At 49.4% G+C, this 25198-nt stretch overlaps 1 protein-coding gene across 1 annotated transcript in view; it reads left to right on the top strand.

Moving 5' to 3' along the window:
* The window catches only part of LOC144487938 (tetraspanin-4-like), a 54108-nt gene that overhangs the window by 20677 nt on the left and 8233 nt on the right, over nt 1–25198 (top strand). The window contains exons 2-4 of the mRNA XM_078205992.1: nt 11572–11651; nt 23786–23977; nt 24420–24494. Of these exons, the coding sequence (XP_078062118.1) occupies nt 11589–11651; nt 23786–23977; nt 24420–24494 (330 nt within the window). The 5' untranslated portion in view covers nt 11572–11588. The remainder of the gene's footprint in view (nt 1–11571; nt 11652–23785; nt 23978–24419; nt 24495–25198) is intronic.

Genomic DNA, 25198 nt, shown 5'->3' with positions numbered 1-25198 from the left:
CCTCGCGTGCACATCTTGGGACACTAAGGGGCAATTTAGCATGGCCAATCCACCTAACCTACACATCTTTGGACACTAAGGGGCAATTTAGTATGGCCAATCCACCTCGCGTGCACATCTTGGGACACTAAGGGGCAATTTAGTATGGCCAATCCACCTCGCGTGCACATCTTGGGACACTAAGGGGCAATTTAGTATGGCCAATCCACCTCGCGTGCACATCTTGGGACACTAAGGGGCAATTTAGCATGGCCAATCCACCTAACCTACACATCTTTGGACACTAAGGGGCAATTTAGTATGGCCAATCCACCTCGCGTGCACATCTTGGGACACTAAGGGGCAATTTAGCGTGGCCAATCCACCTAAACCGCACATCTCTTCCAAAAGAAGGGACCTCTGACAGTGCGGCACTCCCTCAGTACCACACTTGGACTGCTGGCCTGGATCATGTGTTCGAGTTTCCGGGATGGGATTTGAACCGGCAACATTTACAAGGAGGAAGAGCAAATTATAATATATCAGGCGGCCTTTAATCAGTTTTTGTGCTTGGGAATGCATTTGAAAATGTGTGGGCACACAGGGCGGGGGCTAACTGGAGACAGCACCTTCTGAGGGGATAAACTGCAGGCAGTGACACTCCATCGTTTCCACAGTAACTGGCAGAGCAAAGCCAGGCCTGAACCAAGGTCCTGCCCAATCTGCATTTCATTTCACACTGGGCCTGGGGGAGAAATTCCTTTCACTGAAAGTCAGGTTTTCCACTCTCAGTTCCCCAGCCTCGAGCGGTAGGGTCAGCCAGGCAGAGCGAGATGTATACAACCTATCCAGCGCCAAGCGACTGCCTCAACAAAGCTCAGACAGCAAATCAAACAATAGACTGGGACTCCTGATTCTCAGCTGTCAGCACACACAACGCAAGCTCCTCACTTTCTAATGTGGCAACTTCTTCCTGAAATATCTCCTGCGCCTTCCCTTCACCGTGGTCTCACTGCCCCATAATCTCTCTCTCCATGCACCCCCTCCCCCTCTCCCGCCGCCCCCTCCCCCTCTCCCGCCGCCCCCTCCCCCTCTCCCGCCGCCCCCTCCCCTCTCCCGCCGCCCCCTCCCCCTCTCCCGCCGCCCCCTCCCCCTCTCCCGCCGCCCCCTCCCCCTCTCCCGCCGCCCCCTCCCCCTCTCCCGCCGCCCCCTCCCCCTCTCCCGCCGCCCCCTCCCCCGCCGCCCCCTCCCCCTCTCCCGCCGCCCCCTCCCCCTCTCCCACCGCCCCCTCCCCCTCTCCCGCCGCCCCCTCCCCCTCTCCCGCCGCCCCCTCCCCCTCTCCCGCCGCCCCCTCCCCCTCTCCCGCCGCCCCCTCCCCCTCTCCCGCCGCCCCCTCCCCCTCTCCCCGCCGCCCCCTCCCCCTCTCCCGCCGCCCCCTCCCCCTCTCCCGCCGCCCCCTCCCCCTCTCCCGCCGCCCCCTCCCCCTCTCCCGCCGCCCCCTCCCCCTCCCCCTCTCCCGCCGCCCCCTCCCCCTCCCCCTCTCCCGCCGCCCCCTCCCCCTCCCCCTCTCCCGCCGCCCCCTCCCCCTCCCCCTCTCCCGCCGCCCCTCCCCCTCCCCCTCTCCCGCCGCCCCCTCCCCCTCCCCCTCTCCCGCCGCCCCCTCCCCCTCCCCCTCTCCCGCCGCCCCCTCCCCCTCTCCCGCCGCCCCCTCCCCCTCTCCCGCCGCCCCCTCCCCCTCTCCCGCCGCCCCCTCCCCCTCTCCCGCCGCCCCCTCCCCCTCTCCCGCCGCCCCCTCCCTTAAGATCAATTCAAAATGCTGCAGATGCTGGAATCTGGAGCAAAATGCTGGAAAATCTCGGCAGGTCTGACAGCGTCTGTGGAGACAGAACAGAGCCAACGTTTCGAGTCTGGATGACCCTTCGTCAGAGCTCCGAATGCCAGGAGGAAATTGGAAAGCAATGAAGGTGAACAGGGTGAAAGAGACAAACAGAAATTCTCTGAATGTCGCTCTGACGAAGGGTCATCCAGACTCGAAACGTTGGCTCTATTCTCTCTTCACAGATGCTGTCAGACCTGCAGGGATTTTCTGTTTTCCTTTTCCTCTCTCCCCATGTCCCCTCTTTCCCCATGTTCTTCTCTCCTTTTCTTGTGATTTGTCTCTCTCTCTCTCACACACCTTTTTCTCTCCATGTTTTCTCAACTGTGAATAAATTAGACCTTTCCCTGAAGATCTGTGAAAACCAAGCCCTGATCTCAATGGAAGGCTGGATGCAGTTATATTTTCTTTAGACAGAAAGCTGCTTGGCTCATCCTATTAGATCGTAAGATATAGGAGCAGAATTAGGCCACTCGGCCCATCGAGTCTGCTCCGCCATTCAATCATGGCTGATATTTTTCTCACCCCCATTCTCCTGCCTTTTCCCCATAACCCCGATCCCCTTATTAGTCAAGAACCTATCTATCTCTGTCTTAAAGTCACTCAATGACCTGGCCTCCACGCCCTTCTGCGGCAAAGAGTTCCACAGATTCACCACTCTCTGGCTGAAGAAATTCTTCCTCATCTCTATTTCAAAGGATCGTCCCTTCAGCCTGAGGCTGTGCCTCTGGTTCTAGTTTTTCCTACTCGTGGAAACATCCTCTCCACGTCCACTCTATCCAGGCCCTCGCAGTATCCTGTAAGTTTCAATAAAATCCCTCACTTATCGTTCTAATCTCCAACGAGTACAGACCCAGAGTCCTCAACCTTTCCTCATACGACAAGCTCGAGTCCAAAGATGTGCGGGTTAGATGGATTGGCCGTGCTAAATTGCCCCTTAGTGTCAGGGGGACTAGCTAGGGTAAATACATGTGATTATGGGGATAGGTCCTGGGTGCGATTGTGGTCTGTGCAGACTTGATGGGCCGAATGGCCTCCTCCTGCACTGTAGGGATTCTATGGTTCATTCCAGGGATCATTCTTGCGAACCTCCTCTGGACCCTTTCCAAGGCCAGCACATCCTTCCTTAGATATGGGGCCCAAAGCTGCTCACAATATTCCAAATGGGGTCTGACTAGAGCCTTATACAGCCTCAGAAGTACAATCCCTGCTCTTGTATTCTATTGGTGAGAGGTCAGATAACTCCAGCTCAGAAGTGAAGAACAGCACGAGATGATGGGCCTACTCTTGCTGCATTCTTCCGCTAAGATTGCCAAATGTCATCTTGTGCATCACAGAATTCTGTAAACGCTTGAAGCAATCTAAAATAAAGACACAAGATGCTGGCAGAATTGAATAGACAAAAGGTCATTGACCTGGAACGATAACTCTGTTTCTCTCGCATGCTGCCAGATCTGCTGTGTGTTTCCAGCATTTTCTGTTTTTATTGGGCAAGGATATAAATGTATAAGGGGCAGCGCGGCAGCACAGTGGTTAGCACTGCTGCCTCACAGCTCCAGGGACACGGGTTCAATTCCCAACTTGGGTCACTATCCGTTCGGAGTTTGCACATTCTCCCCGTGTCTGCGTGGGTTTTCTCCGGGTGCTCCGGTTTCCTCCCACAGTCCAAAGATGTGCGGGCTAGATTGATTGGCCACGCTAAATTGCCCCTTAGTGTCCCGGGATGCGTACGATAGAGGGGGTAAATATGTGGAGTTTTGGGGGTAGAGCCTGGGTGAGATTGTTCAGTGCAGACTCGATGGGCCGAATGGCCTCCTTCTGCACTGTAGGGATTCTATGATCTCGTTGTGCTATTTCGCAGAAGACCCTGGTCTGTTCTGACCAATAGTTATCATATTATCCCTAAAGTGCAGAAGGAGGCCATTCAGCCCATCAAGCCTGCACCCATTCTCCGACAGAGCATCCCACCCACACCCAATTCCAATAACCCCATGCATTTACTCCACTAATCCCTCTAACCTGCACATCTTGGACACTAAGGGGCAATTTACCATGGCCAATCCACCTAACCTGAACATCTTTGGACACTAAAGGACAATTTAGCATGGCCAATCCACCTAAACTATATGTCTTTGGACACCAAGGGGCAATTTAGCATGGCCAATTCGCCTAACCTGCACATCTTTGGACACCAAGGGGCAATTTAGCATGGCCAATCCACCTAACCCGCACATCCTGGGACACCAAGGGGAAATATAGCATGGCCAATCCATATAACCTTTACATCTTTGAACACTAAAGGATAATTCAGCATGGCCAATCCACATACCTGCACATCTTTGGACACTAAAGGACAACTTAGCATGGTCAACCATCTAACCTGCAGATCTTTGGACAGTAGGAGGAAGCCAGAGCACCCGGAGGAAACTCACGCAGACACAGGGAGAACGTGCAAACTCCACCAGACAGTGACCCAAGCCGGGAATCGAACCCGGGTCCCTGGCGCTGTGAGGCAGCAGTGCTAACCACCGTGCCACCCTCAATCAACTTCAGTAAAAAACAAATTATCTGGGCGTTATCATACCGCTGCCTGTGGGATCCTGCTGTGCGTCATTTGGCCATCATGCATTTCTAGAATAAGTGGTAGCAGCACAGAAGGAGGCCATTGGGCCCTTTGTATCTGTGCTGACCTCTCTGCCAGAGCAATGCACCCAGCGGGGAAGTCTTGTGGCAAAGTGGAAAATTCCACTCTGTGGGTGTGACAATACGCTTAAAGAAAATCGTTCCCCCAAGTTCAGCAATTAGTTTTCTTTCAAAAGCCTCCATCGTACTCTCAGGCAGCGCGTTCCAGATCCGAACCATTCCCTGTAGAAAAATCTCTGCCCTCGTGTTGCCATTGCTGCTTTTGCCAATCACCTTAAACCAGGGGTCCTCTGGTCTTCGATCCTTCTGCCAGTGCGAGCTGGGTCTCCTGATGTGCTCTTCTCGAGACACCCATGATCTTGAATAGTGAACAGTAATATCCCAGATGACCATAGGCCACCCTCCCCCGTGTGAGCGCTAACTGGTGCTGATTTAACCCGAGAGTCACCTCACCTCAGGTGAGGGTAAGGGCGGCACGGTGGTTAGCACTGCTGCCTCACAGCGCCAGGGACACGGGTTCGATTCCCGGCTTGGGTCACTGTCTGTATGGAGTTTGCATGTTCTCCCCCGTGTCTGCATGGGTTTTCCTCCGGGTGCTCTGGCTTCCTCCTCCTGTCCAAAGATATGCAGGTTAGGTGGATTGGTCATGCTAAATTACCCCTTAGTGTCAGGGGGACTAGCTAGGGTAAATGCATGGGGTTATGGAGATAGGAACTGGGTGGGATTGTGGTCAGTACAAACTTGATGGGCCGAATGGCCTCCTTCTGCCCTGTGGGATTCTATGATGAGGGTCAAGGTTGAGAAGGCATTCATGAGTAACCTTAGCCAATGCGGGAATTGAACCCTTGTTGTTGGTGTCGCTCTATAATCACAAACCAGTCGTCCAGCCAACTCAGCTAACCAACCCCTCGATGCGATCTTGAATACCCCATCAAATCTCCTTGTTACCTTTTCTTCTTTGGAGAAGCTGGGGTTGTTCTCCTTAATCTGCCTATCGAACTAAAACTTCTCATCTGAGGGACCATTTTCCCCAAGGACGGCACGGTGGCACAGTGGTTAGCACTGCTGCCTCACAGTGCCAGGGACCTGGGTTCAATTCCCGGCTTGGGTCACTGTCTGTGCGGAGTTTGCACGTTCCCCGGTGTCTGCATGGGTTTCCTCCGGGTGCTCCGGTTTCCTCCCACAGTCCGAAAGATGTGCGGGTTGGGTGGATTGGCCATGCTAAATTGCCCCTTCGTGTCAGGGGGATGAGCAGGATAAACACATCGGGGATGGGGTAGGATTGGTGTTGTTCGAGTCTGCTCCGCCATTCGATCATGGCTGATAAGTTTCTCAACCCCATTCTCCCGCCTTTTCCCCGTAACCTTTGATCCCCTTACCGATCAAGAACCTATCTATCTCTGTCTTAAATACACTTAATGACCCGGCCTCCACAGCCTTCTGGGGCAATGAATTCCACAGATTCAGCTGAAGAAATTCCTCCTCATCTCGGTTCTAAAGTGTTGCCCCTTTACTCTGAGGCTGTGCCCTCGGATCCCAGTCTCTCCGACTAATGGAAACATCTTCCCCACGTCCACTCTGCCCAGGCCGTTCGGTGTTCTGGAAGTTTCAATGAGATGCCCCCTCATCCTTCTAAACTCCATCGAGTACAGAGTTCCTGTTTCATCTGACCATTTTGACAAAGCTTTTGAGTTGCTTGTCCTGATGTCACCTCCTTTGGCAGAGTGCCAAAGCTTTGTCTTATTTACAGTCCTGGGGGTTCGTGCCTTGGGATGCTTGGCTATAAATGCAATTCGTTGTTGGAACTGGCAGGCAGTCGGTGGCAATGGAACTGGGCTCCGATAGAGAGAGCCCAGTCCTCTGTGAGGGGAGGAAGGTTAAAGAGCAAAGTGGATTCCGACATCTTGTGTAACATTGTTCTCATGTTCTAAAAAGATGATGAAGTCAAAGACAGATGAACTATTTGACCGGTATCTGGCCATGACCTTGTGACTGCAGAGAGTGTGTGTGTGTGTCTGTGTCCCTGTGGTTAGGCAGCGATGATCGCGCTGTTGTTTAAGTTGTATTTCAGTTTAATGTGGAATTCCAGCACATTCCAGAGGAAATGGATAACAGACCTCATGTGATGGTTGTAAATTTTGCTTCATATACATATATGGTAAAAGGTTCCAGTGTGTGTGAGCGAGGGCTTCGAGAGAGAATGACTGATGTTAGTCCCTTCACTGTGAATCTGTCTATTCGATCAGGACCACTTACTATTTCATTCACCCTCTCTCCCCAAGACCCCCTCAGACTCTCTCCCCATCACCCCTCTCCCTATCGCCCTGTCTCCACATCACCCCTCACCCGCTCTCCCCATCCCCCTGTTCCACATCACCCCACATCTCCTCTTCCCATTGCCCCTCTCCCCATCACTCCCACCTCCCCATCACACCTTACCCCCTCTCCTCATCACCCCTCTTCCCTTCACTCCCCTCTCCCCATCACCCTCTCTCCCCGTCACCCCTCACCCTCTCTCCCCGTCACCCCTCTCCCCGTCACCCTCTCTCCCCCTCTCCCCGTCACCCTCTCTTCCCCCCCCCTCCCCATCACCCTCTCTCACCCTCTCCCCATCTCCCTCTCTCCCCCCCCTCCCCATCTCCCCCTCTCCATGTCACCCTCTCTCCCCCTCCCCCCGTCACCCTCTTCCCCCCCCTCTCCCCATCACCCTCTCTCCCCCCCCTCCCCATCACCCTCTCTCCCCCCCTCCTCATCACCCTCTCTCCCCCTCTCCCCGTCACCCTCTCTCCCCCTCTCCCCATCCCCCTGTTCCAAATCACCCCACACCCTCTCTTCACATCACCCCACTTCCGATCACCCCCTTCTCCCATCACCCCTCACCCTCTCTCCCCACCACCCCCTCGCCATTGGCCCTCAGCCTCTCTCCCTCCCCATCTCCCCGAGTATTCAACCCTCATCTCTGGTAGGAGGCAGTTTACTCAGTTTGTCAACTCTGATAACAAGAGGCATCCGTGCGGAACCTTTTAATTAAGCATTAGGTTTCTCTGTGGGATGTTTTTTTCATTCAGGCCCAGCATAATTACCCTTGAGAAGGTGGTGGTGAGCTGCCTTCCTGAACCCGCTGCAGTCCCTGTGGTGTAGGTACACCCACAGTGCTGTTAGGGAGGGAATTCCAGGTTTATTGACCCAGCGAAGGAATGGCCGATATATTTCCAAGTCAGGATGGTGAGTGACTTGGAAGGGAACTTCAAGCATGTTCTCATGTATCTGCTGCTCTTGCCCTTCTAGATGGTCGGAGTCGTGGGTTTGGGAGGTGCTGCCGAAGAGTGAATTGCTGCAGTGCATCTTCAGAGAATCATAGAAACCCTACAGTGCAGGAGAAGGACATTCGGCCCATCGACCACAATCCCACCCAGGCCCTATTCCCGTAACCCCTCATATTTACCCTGCTAATCCCCCTAACAGTAAGGTTGATTTAGCATGGCCAAATCAACTTAACCCGCACACCTTTGGAGTGTGGGAGGAAACCAGAGGACCCGGAGGAAACCCACACAGACACGGGGAGAACATGCAAACTCCACACAGACAGTGACCTGAGGCCGGAATTGAACTCTGGTGCTGTGGGGCAGCAGTGCTAACCACTGTGCCACCCCTATCTTGTAGATGGTACACACGGCTGCCACTGTGCGTCGGTGCTGGGGGTAATGGATGTTAGTGGATGGGATGCGGGGGAAGGAGGGGTTAGAAAGCCTACAGTACAGAAAGAGGCCATTCAGTCCATCGAGTCTGCACCGACCACAATCCCACCCAGGCCCTACCCCCATATCCTGACATATTTACCCACTAATCCCTCTAACCTATGCATCTCAGGACACTAAGGGCAATTTTTAGCATGGCCAATCAACCTAACCCGCACATCTTTGGACAAAAGGGTTCCCCCTTTGTTTTAACTTAAAGGATGCTCCAATCTCTGGAACCCCAACATTGCCAACAGAATTAGGCCATTCGGCCCATCGAGCCATGTGAGACGTGCCTTGCTTTTCTGGCCTGGTCTCATTCAGAGAAACTGGCCCTATTTCACACACATGGACTCTTAAAAATAAGGCCATTTGGCCCATCATGTCCACTTGCGCCGACAAAGAGCCATCCAGCCTAACTCCACTTTCCAGCTCTTGGTCTGAACCCTGTAGGTTGTGACACTTCAAGTCTATATCTTTGGGGTGGGCACGGTGGCACAGTGGTTAGCACTGCTGCCTCACAGCACCAGGGACCCGGGTTCGATTCCCGGCTTGGGTCACTGTCTGTGTGAAGTCTGCACATTCTCCCCGTGTCTGCATGGGATTCCTCCGGGTGCTCCGGTTTCCTCCCACAGTCTGAAAGACGTGCTGGTTAGGTACATTGACCATGCTAAATTCTCCCTCAGTGTACCCGAACAGGCGCCGGAGTGTGGCAACTAGGGGATTTTCACAGTAACTTCATTGCAGTGATAAATGTAAGCCTACTTGTGACACTGATAAATAAAGAAACTTTAAATAAATAAAAACTTCATGATTCATAGAATCCTACAGTACAGAAGGAGGCCATTCAGCCCATCAAGTCTACATCGACCACAATCCCTCCCAGCTCCTGTCCCTGTAACCCCACATATTTACCCTGCTTGTCCCCCTGACACTAAGGGGCAAGTTAGCATGGCCAATCCACCTAACCTGCACATATTGGGACTGTGGGAGGATACCGGAGCACCCGGAGGAAACCCACGCAGACACGGGGAGAATGTGCAAACTCCACGTAGACATAGTTCTCCCAACATGCTCAAACATTACAACATAAAAACAGGACTCTTTTGTTTTTCGGGGAGTGTTAAGGCCATGTCCAGGCACATAATCACCCAGCACAATTAACTTCCGGTACATGTGGGAATCGAGATCCAAGTTCCAGGTGCTTTGACCGCTAGCTAGGGAAGTGGGAGTAAGAAAGAAAGACTTTGCATTTGTATCGAACCTTTCACCAGTGCCGAACATCCCATCTGATTTACAGCCAGTGAACAACCTTTGAAATGTGCCCACTGTCGTAATGTAGGAAACACGGCACGGTGGCACAGTGGTTAGCACTGCTGCCTCACAGCACCAGGGACCCGGGTTCGATTCCCGGCTTGGGTCACTGTCCGTTTGGAGTCTGCACGTTCTCCCCGTGTCTGCATGGGATTCCTCCGGGTGCTCCGGTTTCCTCCCACAGTCCGAAAGAAATGCTGGTTAGGTGCTAAATTCTCCTTCAGTGTACCTGAACGGGCGCCGGAGTGTGGCGACTAGGGGATTTTCACAGTAACTTCATTGCAGCGTTAATGTCAGCCTGCTTGTGATACTAATAAATGAACTTTAAACTTAAGCGGCAGTAAATCTGTGCACAGTAAGCTCCCGCATACGACAAGGTGGCAGTAAGCAGAAAACCAGTTTGTGTGATGTTGTTGGGCTGGCCAAGGTATCCGGGATATTTGCCCCGCTTGTCCTCAAAACACTGACCAGGCGGTCACCTGACGGCAGAAGACTTATCATCTTATCCCACCCGCACTGAACGTGTTTGGTTCTCGAGGGGACTAGGGCCTCTCAATCAGAGAGCCGTACAGCAAAGAAGGAGACTATTCAGCCCATCAAGACTGTTCTGGCTCTTTCAAAGAACAATCCAGATAAATGCAGCCTGGGAAGAGATATCCATAATGTGGAGATGCCGGCGTTGGACTGGGGTGAACACAGTAAGAGTTTTAACAACACCAGGTTAAAGTCCAACAGGTTTATTTGGTAGCAAATACCATTAGCTTTCGGAGCGCTGCTCCATCGTCGGATGGAGTGGAAATGTGACAAAGGAGCAGCGCTCCGAAAGCTAATGGTATTTGCTACCAAATAAACCTGTTGGACTTTAACCTGGTGTTGTTAAAACTCTTAGAGATATCCATAACCAGAGACCAAACAGACAGAAGGAAGCCACCTAATTTGTAGCTGACCTGTTCTGATTTGATTTGTGATTATTATTGTCACAAGTATTGGGATAGAGTGAAAAGTATTGTTTCTTGCGCGCTATACAGACAAAGCTTACTATTCATAGAATACATAGGGGAGAAGGAAAGGAGAGGGTGCAGAATGCAGTGTTACAGTCAGGGTGTAAAGAAAGATCAACTTTCCAGGACAGGAGGGGCACAGCCTCAGAGTAAAGGGACAATCCTTTAAAACAGAGATGAGGAGGGATTTCTTCAGCCAGAGAGTGGTGAATCTGTGGAACTCTTTGCCGCAGAAGGCTGTGGAGGCCAGGTCATTGAGTGTCTTTAAGACAGAGATAGATAGGTTCTTGATTAATAAGGGGATCAGGGGTTATGGGGAAAAGGCAGGAGATTGGGGATGAGAAAAATATCAGCCATGATTAAATGGCGGAGCAGACTCGATGGGCCGAGTGGCCTAATTCTACTCCTCGAATCATAGAATGCGTACAGTGCAGAAGGAGGCCATTCAGCCCATCAAATCTGCACCAACAGCTATCCTACCCAGGCCCCATCCCTGTAACCCCACATATTTGCCCTGTTAATCCCTCTGACACTAAAGGGACAATTTAGCATGGTCAATCAACCTAACCCACACATCTTTGGAATGTGGGAGGAAACCGGAGCACCCGGTGGAAACCCACGCAGACACTGGGAGAACGTGCAAACTCCACACAGACAGTCACACCCGAGGTCAGAATCGAACCCGAGGTCAGAATCGAACCCGGGTCCCTGGTGCTGTGAGGCAGCAGTGCTAATTACTGTGCCACCGTGCCGCCCACTATATCCTATGGTCTTATATAATAAGCCCACTCAAAAGTCTGATGGCAGCAGGGAAGAAGCAGTTCTTGAGTCAGTTGGTACCTGATCTCAGACTTTTGTATCTTTTTCCCGACAGAAGAAGGTGGAAGAGAGAATGCCCGGGGTACGTCGGGTCTTTGATTATGCTGGCTGCTTTTCCAGCCTTGCTCTACCACGGCTGGCTGTTCAGAGGTGTTTGAAAACATTGTGAATTGTCGATTTTTGTCTTTCCTCTTTCCCCTAGGCCTCTCAAAGCTCAAGATGGGGCAAAGCTGTCTGCAGTGTACCAAATACTTGCTATTCATCTTCAACCTGATCTTTTGGGTGAGTAAGCTCAGACATCTCCTTTTGGTTTGGTCGCGTTTATATTCATTCAGGTGACTGGGGCATTGCGAGGTCGGAGTTGATGTAGAGTGGGATCGCCAGCACGCGATGCACTGCGGATCCGTGCCCACTGGAAACTGGGTTTGAGATGGACGAATTTGATCTCACCGCGAGCGGGACTTTTACTCGCCCTCTCTGACGCTGTCACAGATGGGACGGCACCTTGCTGCAGCCCCATTCTAGGCAGCTATGTTTCAGTCAGCATATATACGGAATTGTGTAAAACACTGATGAGGCCACAACTGGAGTATTGTGTGCAGTTCTGGTCACCATGTCACAGGAAGGACATAATTGTCCTGGAGAGAGTGCGGAGGAGGTTCACAAGAATGTTACCAGGACTGGAAAAGTGTAGCTACGAGGAAAGATTGGATAGATTAGGGTTATTTTTCCTGGAACAAAGAAGGCTGAGGGGGTGACTTTCTTGAGGTGCACAAAATTATGAGGGGAAAAGATTGGATGGACAGGATAACATTGTTCCCCTTGATTTGATTTGATTTATTATTGTCACATGTATTAACATTCAGTGAAAAGTAATGTTTCTCGCGCGCTATACAGACAAAGCATACCGTTCATAGAGAAGGAAACAAGAGAGTGCAGAATGTAGTGTTACAGTCATAGCTAGGGTGTCGAGAAAGATCATCTTAATGCAAGGTAGGTCCATTCAAAAATCTGACAGCAGCAGGGAAGAGAAATTGCATTAAAGCATTGTTAGAGAGTTTAAAAGAGTTAGAATCAAGTTTTAGAAGCATAGAACGAGAGTAAAAGATAGAATTGGAAGGTTTGCTGGGCACAGCTTGCAAGAAGTCACCTCGCTCCGCCGCCATCTTGAAAAAAGATGATTCCGGAAGCAGGGGACATAGATTCAAGATAAGTGGCAGTAGATGTAGAGGGGACTTGAGGAAGAACTTTTTAACGCAGAGGGTGGCGGTCTGCTATTCGCTGCCTGAGTTGGTGGTGGAAGCAGAGACCCTAAACTCCTTTTTAAAAAAGTACCTGGATCCACACCATCTGTAAGACTTCTTGCAAGCTGTACGCAACAGGACTATGGACCGGGTGCAGGAAGGTCGGATTAGAAAGGGTGTACTCGGGCTGACATGGACAAGATGGGCCGCATGGCCTCCTTACGTGCTGTAACTTTTCTGTGGTTTCTATATTCCTATCACGTCATTATCTGAACCTCCCTCCTCCCTTTGAGGTTTCTCTATGAAAGAAACATAGAAAAACTACAGCCCTTCGGCCCACAAGTTGTGCCGAACACATCCCTACCTTCTAGACCTACCTATAACCCTCCATCCTATTAAGTCCCATGTACTCATCCAGGAGTCTCTTAAAAGACCCTATTGAGTTCGCCTCCACCACCACTGACAGCAGCCGATTCCACTCGCTCACCACCCTCTGTGTGAAAAACTTACCCCTAACATCTCCCCTGTACCTACCCACCAGCACCCTAAACCTGTGTCCTCTCGTAGCAGACATTTCCACCCTGGGAAAAAGCCTCTGAGAGTCCACCCGATCTATGCCTCTCAACATCTCATGAAGTTATGACCTTTGCAGATTATGATCGCTATAATAAAAACGTTGAATTATTTGTTGGAACTAGGCTAGAGATTGCAAAAATAATAAGATAGAGTGAATGACACGCAGCACTCGCAACAGGAATTGCTGGCACAATTACAGAGACATGACTGCAGGCTGGGAACTGAAAGTTTATTTATCATTAGTGTCACAAGTAGGCTAACATTAACACTGCAATGAAGTTACTGCGAAAATCCCCCAGTCACCTCACTCCGGCGCCTGTTTGGGTACACTGAGGGAGAATTTAGCATGACCAATGCACCCTAACCAGCATGCCTTTCAGACTGTGGGAGGAAACTGGAGCCCCCGGAGGAAACCCACGCAGACACGGGGAGAACGTGCAGGCTTTGCACGGACAGTCAACCAAGCCAGGAATCAAATGCAGGTCCCTGGCGCTGTGAGGCAGCAGTAAATCATAGAATCATAGAAACCCTACAGTGCAGAAAGAGGCCATTTGGCCCATCGGGAGTCTGCACCGACCACAATCCCACCCAGGCCCTACCCCCATATCCACCCGCTAATCCCTCTAACCTACGCATCTCAGGACACTAAGGGGCAATTTTAGCATGGCCAATCAACCTAACCCGCACATCTTTGGAGTGTGGGAGGAAACCGGAGCACCCGGAGGAAACCCACGCAGACACGAGGAGAATGTGCAAACTCCACACAGACAGTGACCCAAGCCGGGAATCACTGTGCCACAGTTCAAGGGTATTCAGCATTTAAGAAGCATAAGCAAAAAGGAAAAGGAGGTGGGGTAGCATTGTGAATAAAGGATGAGATCAGTACATTAGTGAGAGAGGATCTTAGATCAAAAGATGTAGAATTAGTTTGGGTGGAGCTAAGATTTGATTTATTATTGTCACATGTATTGGGATACAGTGAAAAGTATTGTTTCTTGCGCGCTGTACAGACAAAACATACCATTCATAGAGTATATAGGGGAGGAGGAAAGGAGAGGGTGCAGAATATTTGCGGGAATTCTACCACCTCACCCACCAAGTGGAGCGGGCGAGGGGCAGACAACGGAAATGTCCATTGACCTCAGGAGTGAATTTCCAATCTTGCTCAAGCGAGCCTGTAAAGTCCCAGCCATAATGTTCCAGTCATAGCTAGGGTGTAGAGAAAGATCAGCTTAATGTATTTGATTTGATTTACTATTGTCACATGTATTGGGATACAGTGAAAAGTATTGTTTCTCGCGAACTATATAGACAAAACATACCGTTCATTGAGTACATGGGGGAGAAAGAAAGGGGAGAGTGCAGAATGTAGTCATAGCTAGGGTTTAGAGAAAGATCAACTTAATGCAAGGTAGGTCCATTCAAAAGTCTGACAGCAGCAGGGAAGAAGCTGCTCTTGAGTCGGTTGGTACGTGACCTCAAACTTTTGTATCTTTTTCCCGATGGAAGAAGGTGGAAGAGAGAATGTCCGAGGTGCGTGGGGTCCCTGATTATGCTGGCTGCTTTGCCGAGGCAGCGGAAAGTGTAGACAGAGTCAATGGATGGGAAGCTGGTTTGCGTGATGGATTGGGCTATGTTCACAACCCTTTGTAGTTTCTTGCAGCCTTGGGCAGAGCAGGAGCCATACCCAGCTGTGATATATCTGGAAAGGATGCTTTCTATGGTGCATCTGTAAAAGTTGGTGAGAGTCGTAGCTGACATGCCAAATTTCCTTAGACTTCTGAGAAAGTGGAGGCGTTGGTGGGGCTTTCTTAACTATAGTGTCAGCATGGGGGGACCAGGACAGGTTGCTGGTGATCTGGACACCTAAAAACATGAAGTTCTCGACCATTTCCACCTCATCCCCGTTGATGTAGACAAATGTAGAAAATAATGGGACTGAAAGTTGATAAATCCCCTGGACCTGATGATCTGCATCTCAGAGCGTTGAAGAGGTGGCTGCAGAGAGAGTGAATGCATTGGTGATCATCTTTTAAAATTCCGCAGATTCTGGAACCGTTCCTAAAGATTGGAAGGTAACAATTGAATCATTACTACTTAAGAAAGGAGGGAGAGAGGAAACAGGGAACCACAGGCCTGTTAGCCTGTGATCAATAACAGGGAAAATGCAAGAATCTATAATAAAGAATACGATAACTGGATACTTGGAAAATAATGGAAGAATTGTGTAGAGGCAGAATGAATTTATGACAGGGAAATCACGTTTGATATATCTGTTGGAGTTTTCTGAGCATGTTACTAGCAGAATAGATAAGGGGGAACCAGTGGATGCGGTGTATTTGGGTTTTCAGAAAGCTTTTCATAAAGTCCTACCCAAGTGGTTAGTAAATAAAATGAGAGCACAAGGGATTGTGGGGAATATTCTGGCATGGATTAAGAATTGGTTAACGGACAGAGAGTAGGGACAAACAGAGAGTAGGGATAAATGTGAGGTTATTCACTTTGGAAGCAAAAACAAGAAGGCAGATTACTACCTGAATGGCTGTAAATTGGGAGAGGGGAGTGTGCAGCGGGACCTGGGTGTCCTTGTGCACCAGTCACTGAAGGTAAGCATGCAGGTGCAGCAGGCGGTAAAGAAGGCAAATGGTATGTTGGCGTTCATTGCGAGAGGTTTCGAGTACAGGAGCAGGGATGTGTTGTTGCAATTATACAGGGCCTTGGTGAGGTCACACCTAGAGTATTGTGTGCAGTTTTGGTCTCCTTTTCTGAGGAAGGATGTTCTTGCTCTCGAGGGAGTGCAGCAAAGGTTTACCAGGCTGATTTCAGGGATGGCAGGACTGATGTATGAGGAGAGATTGACTCGGTTAGGATTGTTTTCGCTGGAGTTCAAATGTTTTAGTCGAAGTAGGGAAGGAGGTAGAAGAGGGGGAGGGGTAGCATTATTGGTCAGAGATTGTATCACAGTGTCAGAGAGGAGGTTTGATGAGGACTTATCTGTTGAGGTAGTATGGGCGGAGATTAGAAATAGGAGAGGAGAGGTCACCCTGTTGGGAGTCTTTTATAGACCTCCTAAAAGTTCTAGAGAGGTTGAGGAAAGGATTGCGGAGTCAATCCTGCTTAGGAGTGAAAGTAATAGGGCAATTGTTATGGGGGATTTTAACTTGACTAATATTGACTGGAATTGTTATAGCTCTAGCTCGTTAGAGGGGTCAGTTTTTGTTCAAAGCGTGCAGGAAGGTTTTTTGACTCAGTATGTAGACAGGCCAACTAGAGGTGAGGCTATATTGGATCTGGTGCTGGGAAATGAGCCAGACCAGGTGCTAGACTTGGACGTTGGTGTGCATTTTGGTGATAGTGACCACAATTCGGTTACGTTCACCTTAGTGATAGAAAGGGATAGGCATGAACCTCGGGCCAGTGGTTTTAGCTGGGGGAAGGGTAATTATGAGGCTATTAGGAGAGAATTAGGAAACATAGGTTGGACTAGGAGATTACAGGGACTGGGAACGTCCGACATGTGGAGTTTTTTCAAGGAGCAGCTACTGCGAGTCTGTGATAGGTATGTCCCTGTCAGGCAAGGAGGAATTGGTAGGGCTAGGGAACCGTGGTGCACCAAAAAAGTTTCTTTGTTGGTTAAAAAGAAAAAGGAGGCTTATGTTCGGATGAGACGTGAGCACTCGGGTAGTGCACTAGAAAGCTTTAGATTGGCTAAGAGGGAGTTGAAGAGCGAGCTTAGAAGGGCTAAAAGGGGACATGAGAAGACTTTGGCGGATAGGGTTAAAGAGAATCCTAAGGCGTTCTATAGGTATGTCAAGAACAGAAGGTTGGTTAGGGCAAGTTTAGGGCCAGTTATAGATGGCAGAGGGAAGTTATGTGTGGAACCGGAGGAGATTGGTGAAGCATTGAACCAATATTTCTCTTCGGTGTTCACGCAAGGGGACATGAATATAGCTGAGGAGGACACTGGGTTGCAGGGGAGTAGAATAGACAGTATTACAGTTGATAAGGAGGATGTGCAGGATATTCTGGAGGGTCTGAAAATAGATAAATCCCCTGGTCCGGATGGGATTTATCCAAGGATTCTCTGGGAGGCAAGAGAACTGATTGCAGAGCCTCTGGCTCTGATCTTCAGGTCGTCGTTGGCCTCTGGTATAGTACCAGAAGATTGGAGGTTAGCGAATGTTGTCCCATTGTTTAAGAAGGGGAACAGAGACTTCCCCGGGAATTATAGACCGGTGAGTCTCACTTCTGTTGTCGGCAAGATGTTGGAAAAAATTATAAGGGATAGGATTTATAGTTATTTGGAGAGTAATGAATTGATAGGTGATAGTCAGCATGGTTTTGTGGCAGGTAGGTCGTGCCTTACTAACCTTATTGAGTTTTTTGAGAAAGTGACCAAGGAGGTGGATGGGGGCAAGGCAGTGGACGTGGTATATATGGATTTTAGTAAGGCGTTTGATAAGGTTCACCATGGTAGGCTTCTGCAGAAAATGCAGATGTATGGGATTGGGGGTGATCTAGGAAATTGGATCAGGAATTGGCTAGCGGATAGGAAACAGAGGGTGGTGGTTGATAGTAAATATTCATCATGGAGTGCGGTTACAAGTGGTGTACCTCAGGGATCTGTTTTGGGGCCACTGCTGTTTGTAATATTTATTAATGATCTGGATGAGGGTATAGTTGGGTGGATTAGCAAATTTGCTGATGACACCAAAGTCGGTGGTGTGGTAGACAGTGAGGAAGGGTGTCGTAGTTTGCAGGAAGACTTAGACAGGTTGCAAAGTTGGGCCGAGAGGTGGCGGATGGAGTTTAATGCGGAGAAGTGTGAGGTAATTCACTTTGGTAGGAATAACAGATGTGTTGAGTATAGGGCTAACGGGAGGACTTTGAATAGTGTGGAGGAGCAGAGGGATCTAGGTGTATGTGTGCATAGATCCCTGAAAGTTGGGAATCAAGTAGATAAGGTTGTTAAGAAGGCATATGGTGTCTTGGCGTTTATTGGTAGGGGGATTGAATTTAGGAGTCGTAGCGTTATGTTGCAACTGTACACAACTCTGGTGCGGCCGCACTTGGAGTACTGTGTGCAGTTCTGGTCCCCACATTACAGGAAGGATGTGGAGGCTTTGGAGAGGGTGCAGAGGAGGTTTACCAGGATGTTGCCTGGTATGGAGGGGAGATCCTATGAGGAGAGGCTGAGGGATTTGGGATTGTTTTCGCTGGAAAGGCGGCGGCTAAGAGGGGATCTTATTGAAACATATAAGATGATTAGAGGTTTAGATAGGGTGGATAGTGATAGCCTTTTTCCTCTGATGGAGAAATCCAGCACGAGGGGGCATGGCTTTAAATTGAGGGGGGGTAGTTATAGAACCGATGTCAGGGGTAGGTTCTTTACCCAGAGGGTGGTGAGGGATTGGAATGCCCTGCCAGCATCAGTTGTAAATGCGCCTAGTTTGGGGGCGTTTAAGAGATCCGTAGATAGGTTCATGGACGAAAAGAAATTGGTTTAGGTTGGAGGGTCACAGTTTTTTTTTAACTGGTCGGTGCAACATCGTGGGCCGAAGGGCCTGTTCTGCGCTGTAATGTTCTATGTTCTATGAATAAGGGGGAATCTCATAAAGACTTATAAAATTCTAACAGGACTAGACATTGTAGATGCAGGGAGGATGTTCCCGATGGTGGGGGAGTCCAGAACCAGGGGTCACAGCTGAGGATTCGGGGTAGACCATTTAGGACGGAGATGAGGAGACATTTCTTCATCCAAAGAGTGGTGAGCCTGTGGAATTCATTACCACAGGAAGTAGTTGATGCCAAAACATTGAATGTATTCAAGAGGCGGCTGGATATAGCACTTGGGGGCAAACGGGATCAAAGGTTATGGGGACAAAGCAGGATTAGGCTATTGAGTTGGACGATCAGCCATGATTGTAAAGAATGGCGGAGCAGGCTCGAAGGGGCAAATGGCCTGCTCCTATCTTCTTTGTTTCTATGTTTCTATAAATGGGTTATTCTTAGTTTAGCAAGCTGCGATTAGTAGAATGCCACAAGGATCAGTGCTTGGGCCACAACCTATTCACAATCTATGGCCGAGATTTTCCAGGCCAGAATTTCCTGCCCAAAGTCATCAGACTGTTGGCTGGTCTGTCACATTTTCCATCCCTTCCATGACGATTTCCACCACATTGCGGGACTGGAAAATTCCAGCTTATATCAGTAATGCAATATTTCCAAGTTTACTGATGACACTGGACTTGGTGGGAATGTGAGTTGTGAGGAGGATACAAAGAGGCTTCAAGGGGATTTAGACAGACTGAGTGAACAGGAAAGAGCAAGGCAGATGGATTATAATGTGGAAAAATGTGAAGCGATCCACTTTGGTAGGAAAAACAGCAATGCAGAATATTTCTTAAATGGAGAGAGGTTGGGAAGTGTTGATTTCTAAGGTGTCCTTGTTCATAAGTCAGTGAATCATGGAATCTTACAGTGCAGAAGGAGGCCATTTGGCCCATCGAGTCTGCACCGACCACAATCCCACCCAAGCCCTATCCCCATAACCCCGTGCATTTACCCTAGCTAGTCCCCCTGAAACTAAGGGGCAATTTAGCATGGCCAATCCACCTAACCCGCACATCTTTGGACTGTGGGAGGAAACCGGAGCACCTGGAGGAAACCCATGCAGAAAACGGGGGGAACGTGCAGACTCCACACAGACAGTGACTCAAGCCGGGGATTGAACCTGGGTCCCTGGCGCTGTGAGGCAGCTGTGCTAAGCACTGTGCCGCCCCAGGTACAACATGCAATTGGGTAAATGGTACATTAGCCATTATTGCAAGGTGACTTGGATACAGGAATGAAGAAGTCTTGTTGCAGTTGTAGACACCCTGCTGAGGCTGTACCTGGAGTATTGTGGACAGTTTTAGTCTCCTTACGTAAGGAGGGTAGATGGAGGAAGGATGTTTCCCCTGGCTGGGGGTGGGGGTCTAGAACCAGGGGACACAGTCTCAGAGTAAGAGGTTGGCCATTTAGGACCGAGATCAGGAGGAATCTCTTCAGTCAGAGAGTGCTGAATCTTTGGAATTATCTACCCCAGAGGACTGTGGAAGCTCAGTCATTGAGTATGTCCAAAGGCCAGATTGATAGATTTCGAGATACCAATAACCTAGTGAGCAGTTTTGGGTCCGGTATCTTAGGAAGGATGTGCTGGCCTTGGAAAGGGTCCAGAGGAGGTTCACAAGAATGATCCCTGGAATGAAGAGCTTGTCGTATGAGGAACGGTTAAGGACTCTGGGTCCGTACTCGTTGAAGTTTAGTAGGATATGGGGGAATCTTATTAAAATTTACAGGATACTGCGAGGCCTGGATAGAGTGGACGTGGAGAGGATGTTTCCACTAGTAGGAAAAACTAGAACCAGAGGCACAGCCTCAGGCTGAAGGGACGATCCTTTAACACAGAGATGAGGAGGAATTTCTTCAGCCAGAGGGTGGTGAATCTGTGGAACTCTTTGCCGCAGAAGGCTGTGGAGGCCGGGACATTGAGTGTCTTTAAGACAGAGATAGATAGGTTCTTGATTAATAAGGGGGAATCAGGGGTAATGGGGAAAAGGCGGAGAATGGGGTTAAGAAAAATATCAGCCATGATTGAATGGTGGAGCAGACTCGATGGGCTGAATGGCTTAATTTTGCTCCTATGTTTTATGGACATCAAGGGATACGGGGATAGTGAGTGAAGATGGTGCTGAGTTGGAAGACCAGCCATGATTAGTTAAATGGTGGCGTAGGCTCAAGGGGCTGAATGGCCTAATCCTGCTTCCTAATGGAGAACAGCCAAAGTACTTTTAATCCTGAAAAACAGATGATTTAGAAATGTATTTGTTATGCGTGGCATAGCTACCTTGACCAAGAGCCAGCCAGATTCAATTTCAGATATAAAATGTGGAGCAGGCCTATTTGAACAGCATGTATATCCCCCTGAGGCCTTTAATAAGATGGAGGACTCCTTCTTTATAGGGTTTCCACAGGAAAAGAGCATTCAGGCTCGCACTGAGTCCAACTCCTGTTGATTTTGGCGGGGGGGGTCCCTGTACGGTGGGGGCTCCATGCTGATGTGCGTTGGCTCAACCACGACTGTGTAGGGAGCCTGAGCCAAGCATAATAGACCTTGGCTTCAGACTCCACACCGACTCTGCCAAGGAAGGTGGGAGCCCTGCCCAGCAATGCAGCCTGCTCATAGCAATCCCAATCCCAATCACCTGACAATGCAGTCAACTCTTGCGGGAGCCTGCCTTCTCGCACAACAACAACACTGTGTACAAGGGTGACCAGAGTTGCCATGGAAACTCTATCACCTGATCAATCGCTCAGTTAGTGAGATAAAACGCAACCTTGCCTTTTTATAGTCACTTTTTTTTTTATTCATTCGTGGGACATGGGCGTCGCTGGCTGGGCCAGCATTTATTGCCCATCCCTAGTTGCCCTTGGAAGGCAGCCGAGAGTCAACCACATTGCTGTGGCTCCGGAGTCACATGTAGGCCAGACCGGGTAAGGATGGCAGATTTCCTTCGGGGAGCGAATGTCTGAAATGCAATGCCTGGGGAGGTGGTGGGAGCAGGTACAAGAGCGACATTTAAGGGGCAACTAGACGAATACATGAACAGGATGGGAATGGAAGGATACGGACTCTGTTAGTGGATACGGTTTTAGTTTAGGCAGACACTATGATCGGTGCAGGCTTGAAGGGCCTGTTCCTGTACTGTACTGTTCTTTGTTCTGAAGAACAATCGACAATGGTTTCATGGTCAGATTTCTATTGAGTTCAAATTTCACTCTTTTTTTTATTCGTTCTTGGGACATGGGCGTCGCTGGCTGGGCCAGCATTATTCCCCATCCCTAGTTGCCCCTTGGAGGGCAGTTGAGAGTCAACCACATTGCTGTGGCTCTGGAGTCACATGTAGGCCAGACCGGGTAAGGACGGCAGATTTTCTTCCCTGAAGGGACATCAGTGAACCAGATGGGTTTTTCCGACAATCGACAATGGTTTCATGGTCATTGGTAGATTCCTAATTCCGGATTTTTAAAAATTGAATTCAAATTTCACCATCTGCCGTGGCGGGATTCGAACCCGGGTCCCCAAAACATTAGCTGAGTTTCTGGATTAATAGTCTAGCGATAATACCACTAGGCTATCATCTCCCCTCACCCTGGGAGGTCCCAAAGTGCCTCAAGGCCAAAGGTTTATCTTTTGAGGCATCGTCACAAAGTCAAGGGTTGGCCATGCTAAATTGACCTGAGTTATGGGAGTGCGGCCTGGGTGGGATTGTGGTCGGTGCAGACTCGATGGGCCGAATGGCCTCCTTCTGCACTGTAGGGATTCTATGATCCAAAATCTCAGTCTTAAATATCCTCAGCAATGCGGCATTTGTGACCCTCTGGGGGTAAAAATTCAGAAGATACACAACCCTTTTGAGCTAAGAAATGCTTCCGCTGTTAGAAAGTAACCAATGATAACATTGGATGTGTTGTAGTGTGACCAATGGTAACAAGCAGTAAGGGTCAGCTGACCCAGTAAACCATGTAACCAATGACAAAATGATGTGATAATCAGCTGACTCAGTATAAATAAGAACCTGTTGGGAATTGTTGGAGCTTGGAATGGCCCAGGGTGAGGCCTCAAGTGTTGGAGTAATGAAGTTTCTTTATTAAAACCTTTTTCTTTGATTTATCTGTTGGAGTAAGTTTTGTTTCATTTTATTCTCTACAATTGAAGATTACCTTCTGCTGGATGAACATCTACATCTCAATCCTAATGATTGATCATAATCAATAATTTCCTTATCCCGAGACCATGGCCCTGTGTCTTCCCAAGCACTGGAGGGCACAGCCTCTCAGTGTCTACAATATCAAGACCCTTCGGAATCTGGTATGTTACAGTGGGATCATGTGCGCAATTTTACTGGCCTTTCACGCCCTGCCGACGCTGCAAGCGAGGATGGAAAATTTGGCGCTCAGCCGAATGTTCATTCACTACAGTGGGACTGGACTATCTACCTTATCTATACCCTTCATTATTTTATAGACCTCCATAAGATCGCCCCTAAGCCTCCTACGCTCCAGAGAATGGCGTGAACTGCCGGAAAATTCCACCCCACCTCTGCTTCTTCTACTCCTAGAATCCTAGAAACTTACAGCACAGAGAAAGGCCATTCGGCCCATCGAGTCTGCACCGACCACAATCCCACCCAGACCCTACCCCCATATCCCTACATATTTACCCGCTAATCCCTCTAACCTACGCATCCCAGGACACTAAGGGCAATTTTTTAGCATGGCCAATCAACCTAACCCGCACATCTTTGGACTGTGGGAGGAAACCGGAGCACCCGGAGGAAACCCACGCAGACACGAAGAGAATGTGCAAACTCCACACAGACAGTGACCCTCTCCAGTACTCTCCAGTACGAGTACTCTCCAGAGTATATATGTTGTTCAGCATCAAATTTTGTCTGGTGGCTCTCCCGTGACGATGCTCCCGTGCAGAGACTCGACATGTCTTTTTTTTAAAAAGTTGTTTATATAAATGTCAATCGTTGCTTCCTGTTCCAGCTGGGAGGCTGTGGGCTTCTGGGAGTCGGAGTGTGGCTGGTGATAACGCAGGGGAACTTTGTGACACTCTCCTCATCCTTTCCGTCTCTCACTGCGGCCAACTTCTTCATTACTGCCGGTTCAGTCATCATGATCGTGGGGTTCCTGGGCTGTCTTGGTGCAGTGATTGAAAACCGCTGCCTCCTACTTAGTGTGAGTACCAAATTACGTCAATTTTAATAGCACAGTAAGAGGCCAAAAAGTCTAGTGTGACGGTACTGTGCCTTTAAGAAATATATTTTAGTCAAGTTTCTGTGCTGAATGTGTTTACTTGTCCTTTCTATTTTACCAGAGTCATTTTGTCTGGATCCAGAGGAGCTGCATTGTTACTGCAGCAACATAATTGATCGGAATTGATGCAGTGTTTGTTTTAATCTGAACTAATGCAGAGGCGTCCCAACTCCTGTACTCAATGTTCTGACCAATGAAACCAAGAATGCCAAATGGCTTCTTCACCACCTTTGCATTACGAGTCCAGTGATAATATTACCACACCACCACCTCCCCATATCTGGCAATCTGTTCATGATGGGGCAGAACTACATGTCTCTGGTTTCCTATTCCAGGCTCTAACCGCCTTGTTCTTTCCTTGCAGTTCTTCGTGGTTCTTCTGATCATCTTCCTGCTCGAAATGATTATCGGGATCTTGTTCCTGTGTAACCAGGAAACTGTAAGTCTGCGTTCTGGGGCAATTTTCCCACTTCAGAGAATCATAGAATCCCTCCAGTGCAGAAGGAGGCCATTCAGCCCCTCAGGTCTGCACCAAATCTCTGACAGAGCCCAGGCCCTATTCTGTAAACCCATGTATTTACCCTGCTAATCCCCCTGACCACACCTTTGGACACTGAGGGGCAATTTAGCATGGCCAATCCACCTAACCTACACATCTTTGGACACTAAGGGGCAATTTAGCATGGCCAATCCACCTAACCTACACATCTTTGGTCGCTAAGGGGCAATTTAGCATGGCCAATCCACCTAATCTACACATCTTTGGACACTAAGGGGCAATTTAGCATGGCCAATCCACCTAACCCACACATCTTTGGACACTAAGGGGCAATTTAGCACGGCCAATCCATCTAACCTACACATCTTTAGACACTAAGGGGCAATTTAGCATGGCCAATCCACCTAACCGACACACCTTTGGAGTGTGGGAGGAAACCAGAGCACCCGGAAGAAACCCCATGCAGACACGGAGAACGTGCAAACTCTGCACAGACTATCACCTGAGGCCAGAATTGAACCTGGGACCCTGGAGCTGTAAGGCAGCAGTGCTAACCACTGTGCCGCCCATATATTAACATCAATGTTCTCGACCCTCACCCGGTCTAACAGACGCCGACTCAATGTACGCCGAAATCCCAAAAG

The sequence above is a fragment of the Mustelus asterias genome, unplaced genomic scaffold (assembly GCF_964213995.1).
Source record: "Mustelus asterias unplaced genomic scaffold, sMusAst1.hap1.1 HAP1_SCAFFOLD_1146, whole genome shotgun sequence".
NCBI lineage: Eukaryota > Metazoa > Chordata > Chondrichthyes > Carcharhiniformes > Triakidae > Mustelus > Mustelus asterias.
This window is presented reverse-complemented; position numbering and strand designations above follow the sequence as displayed.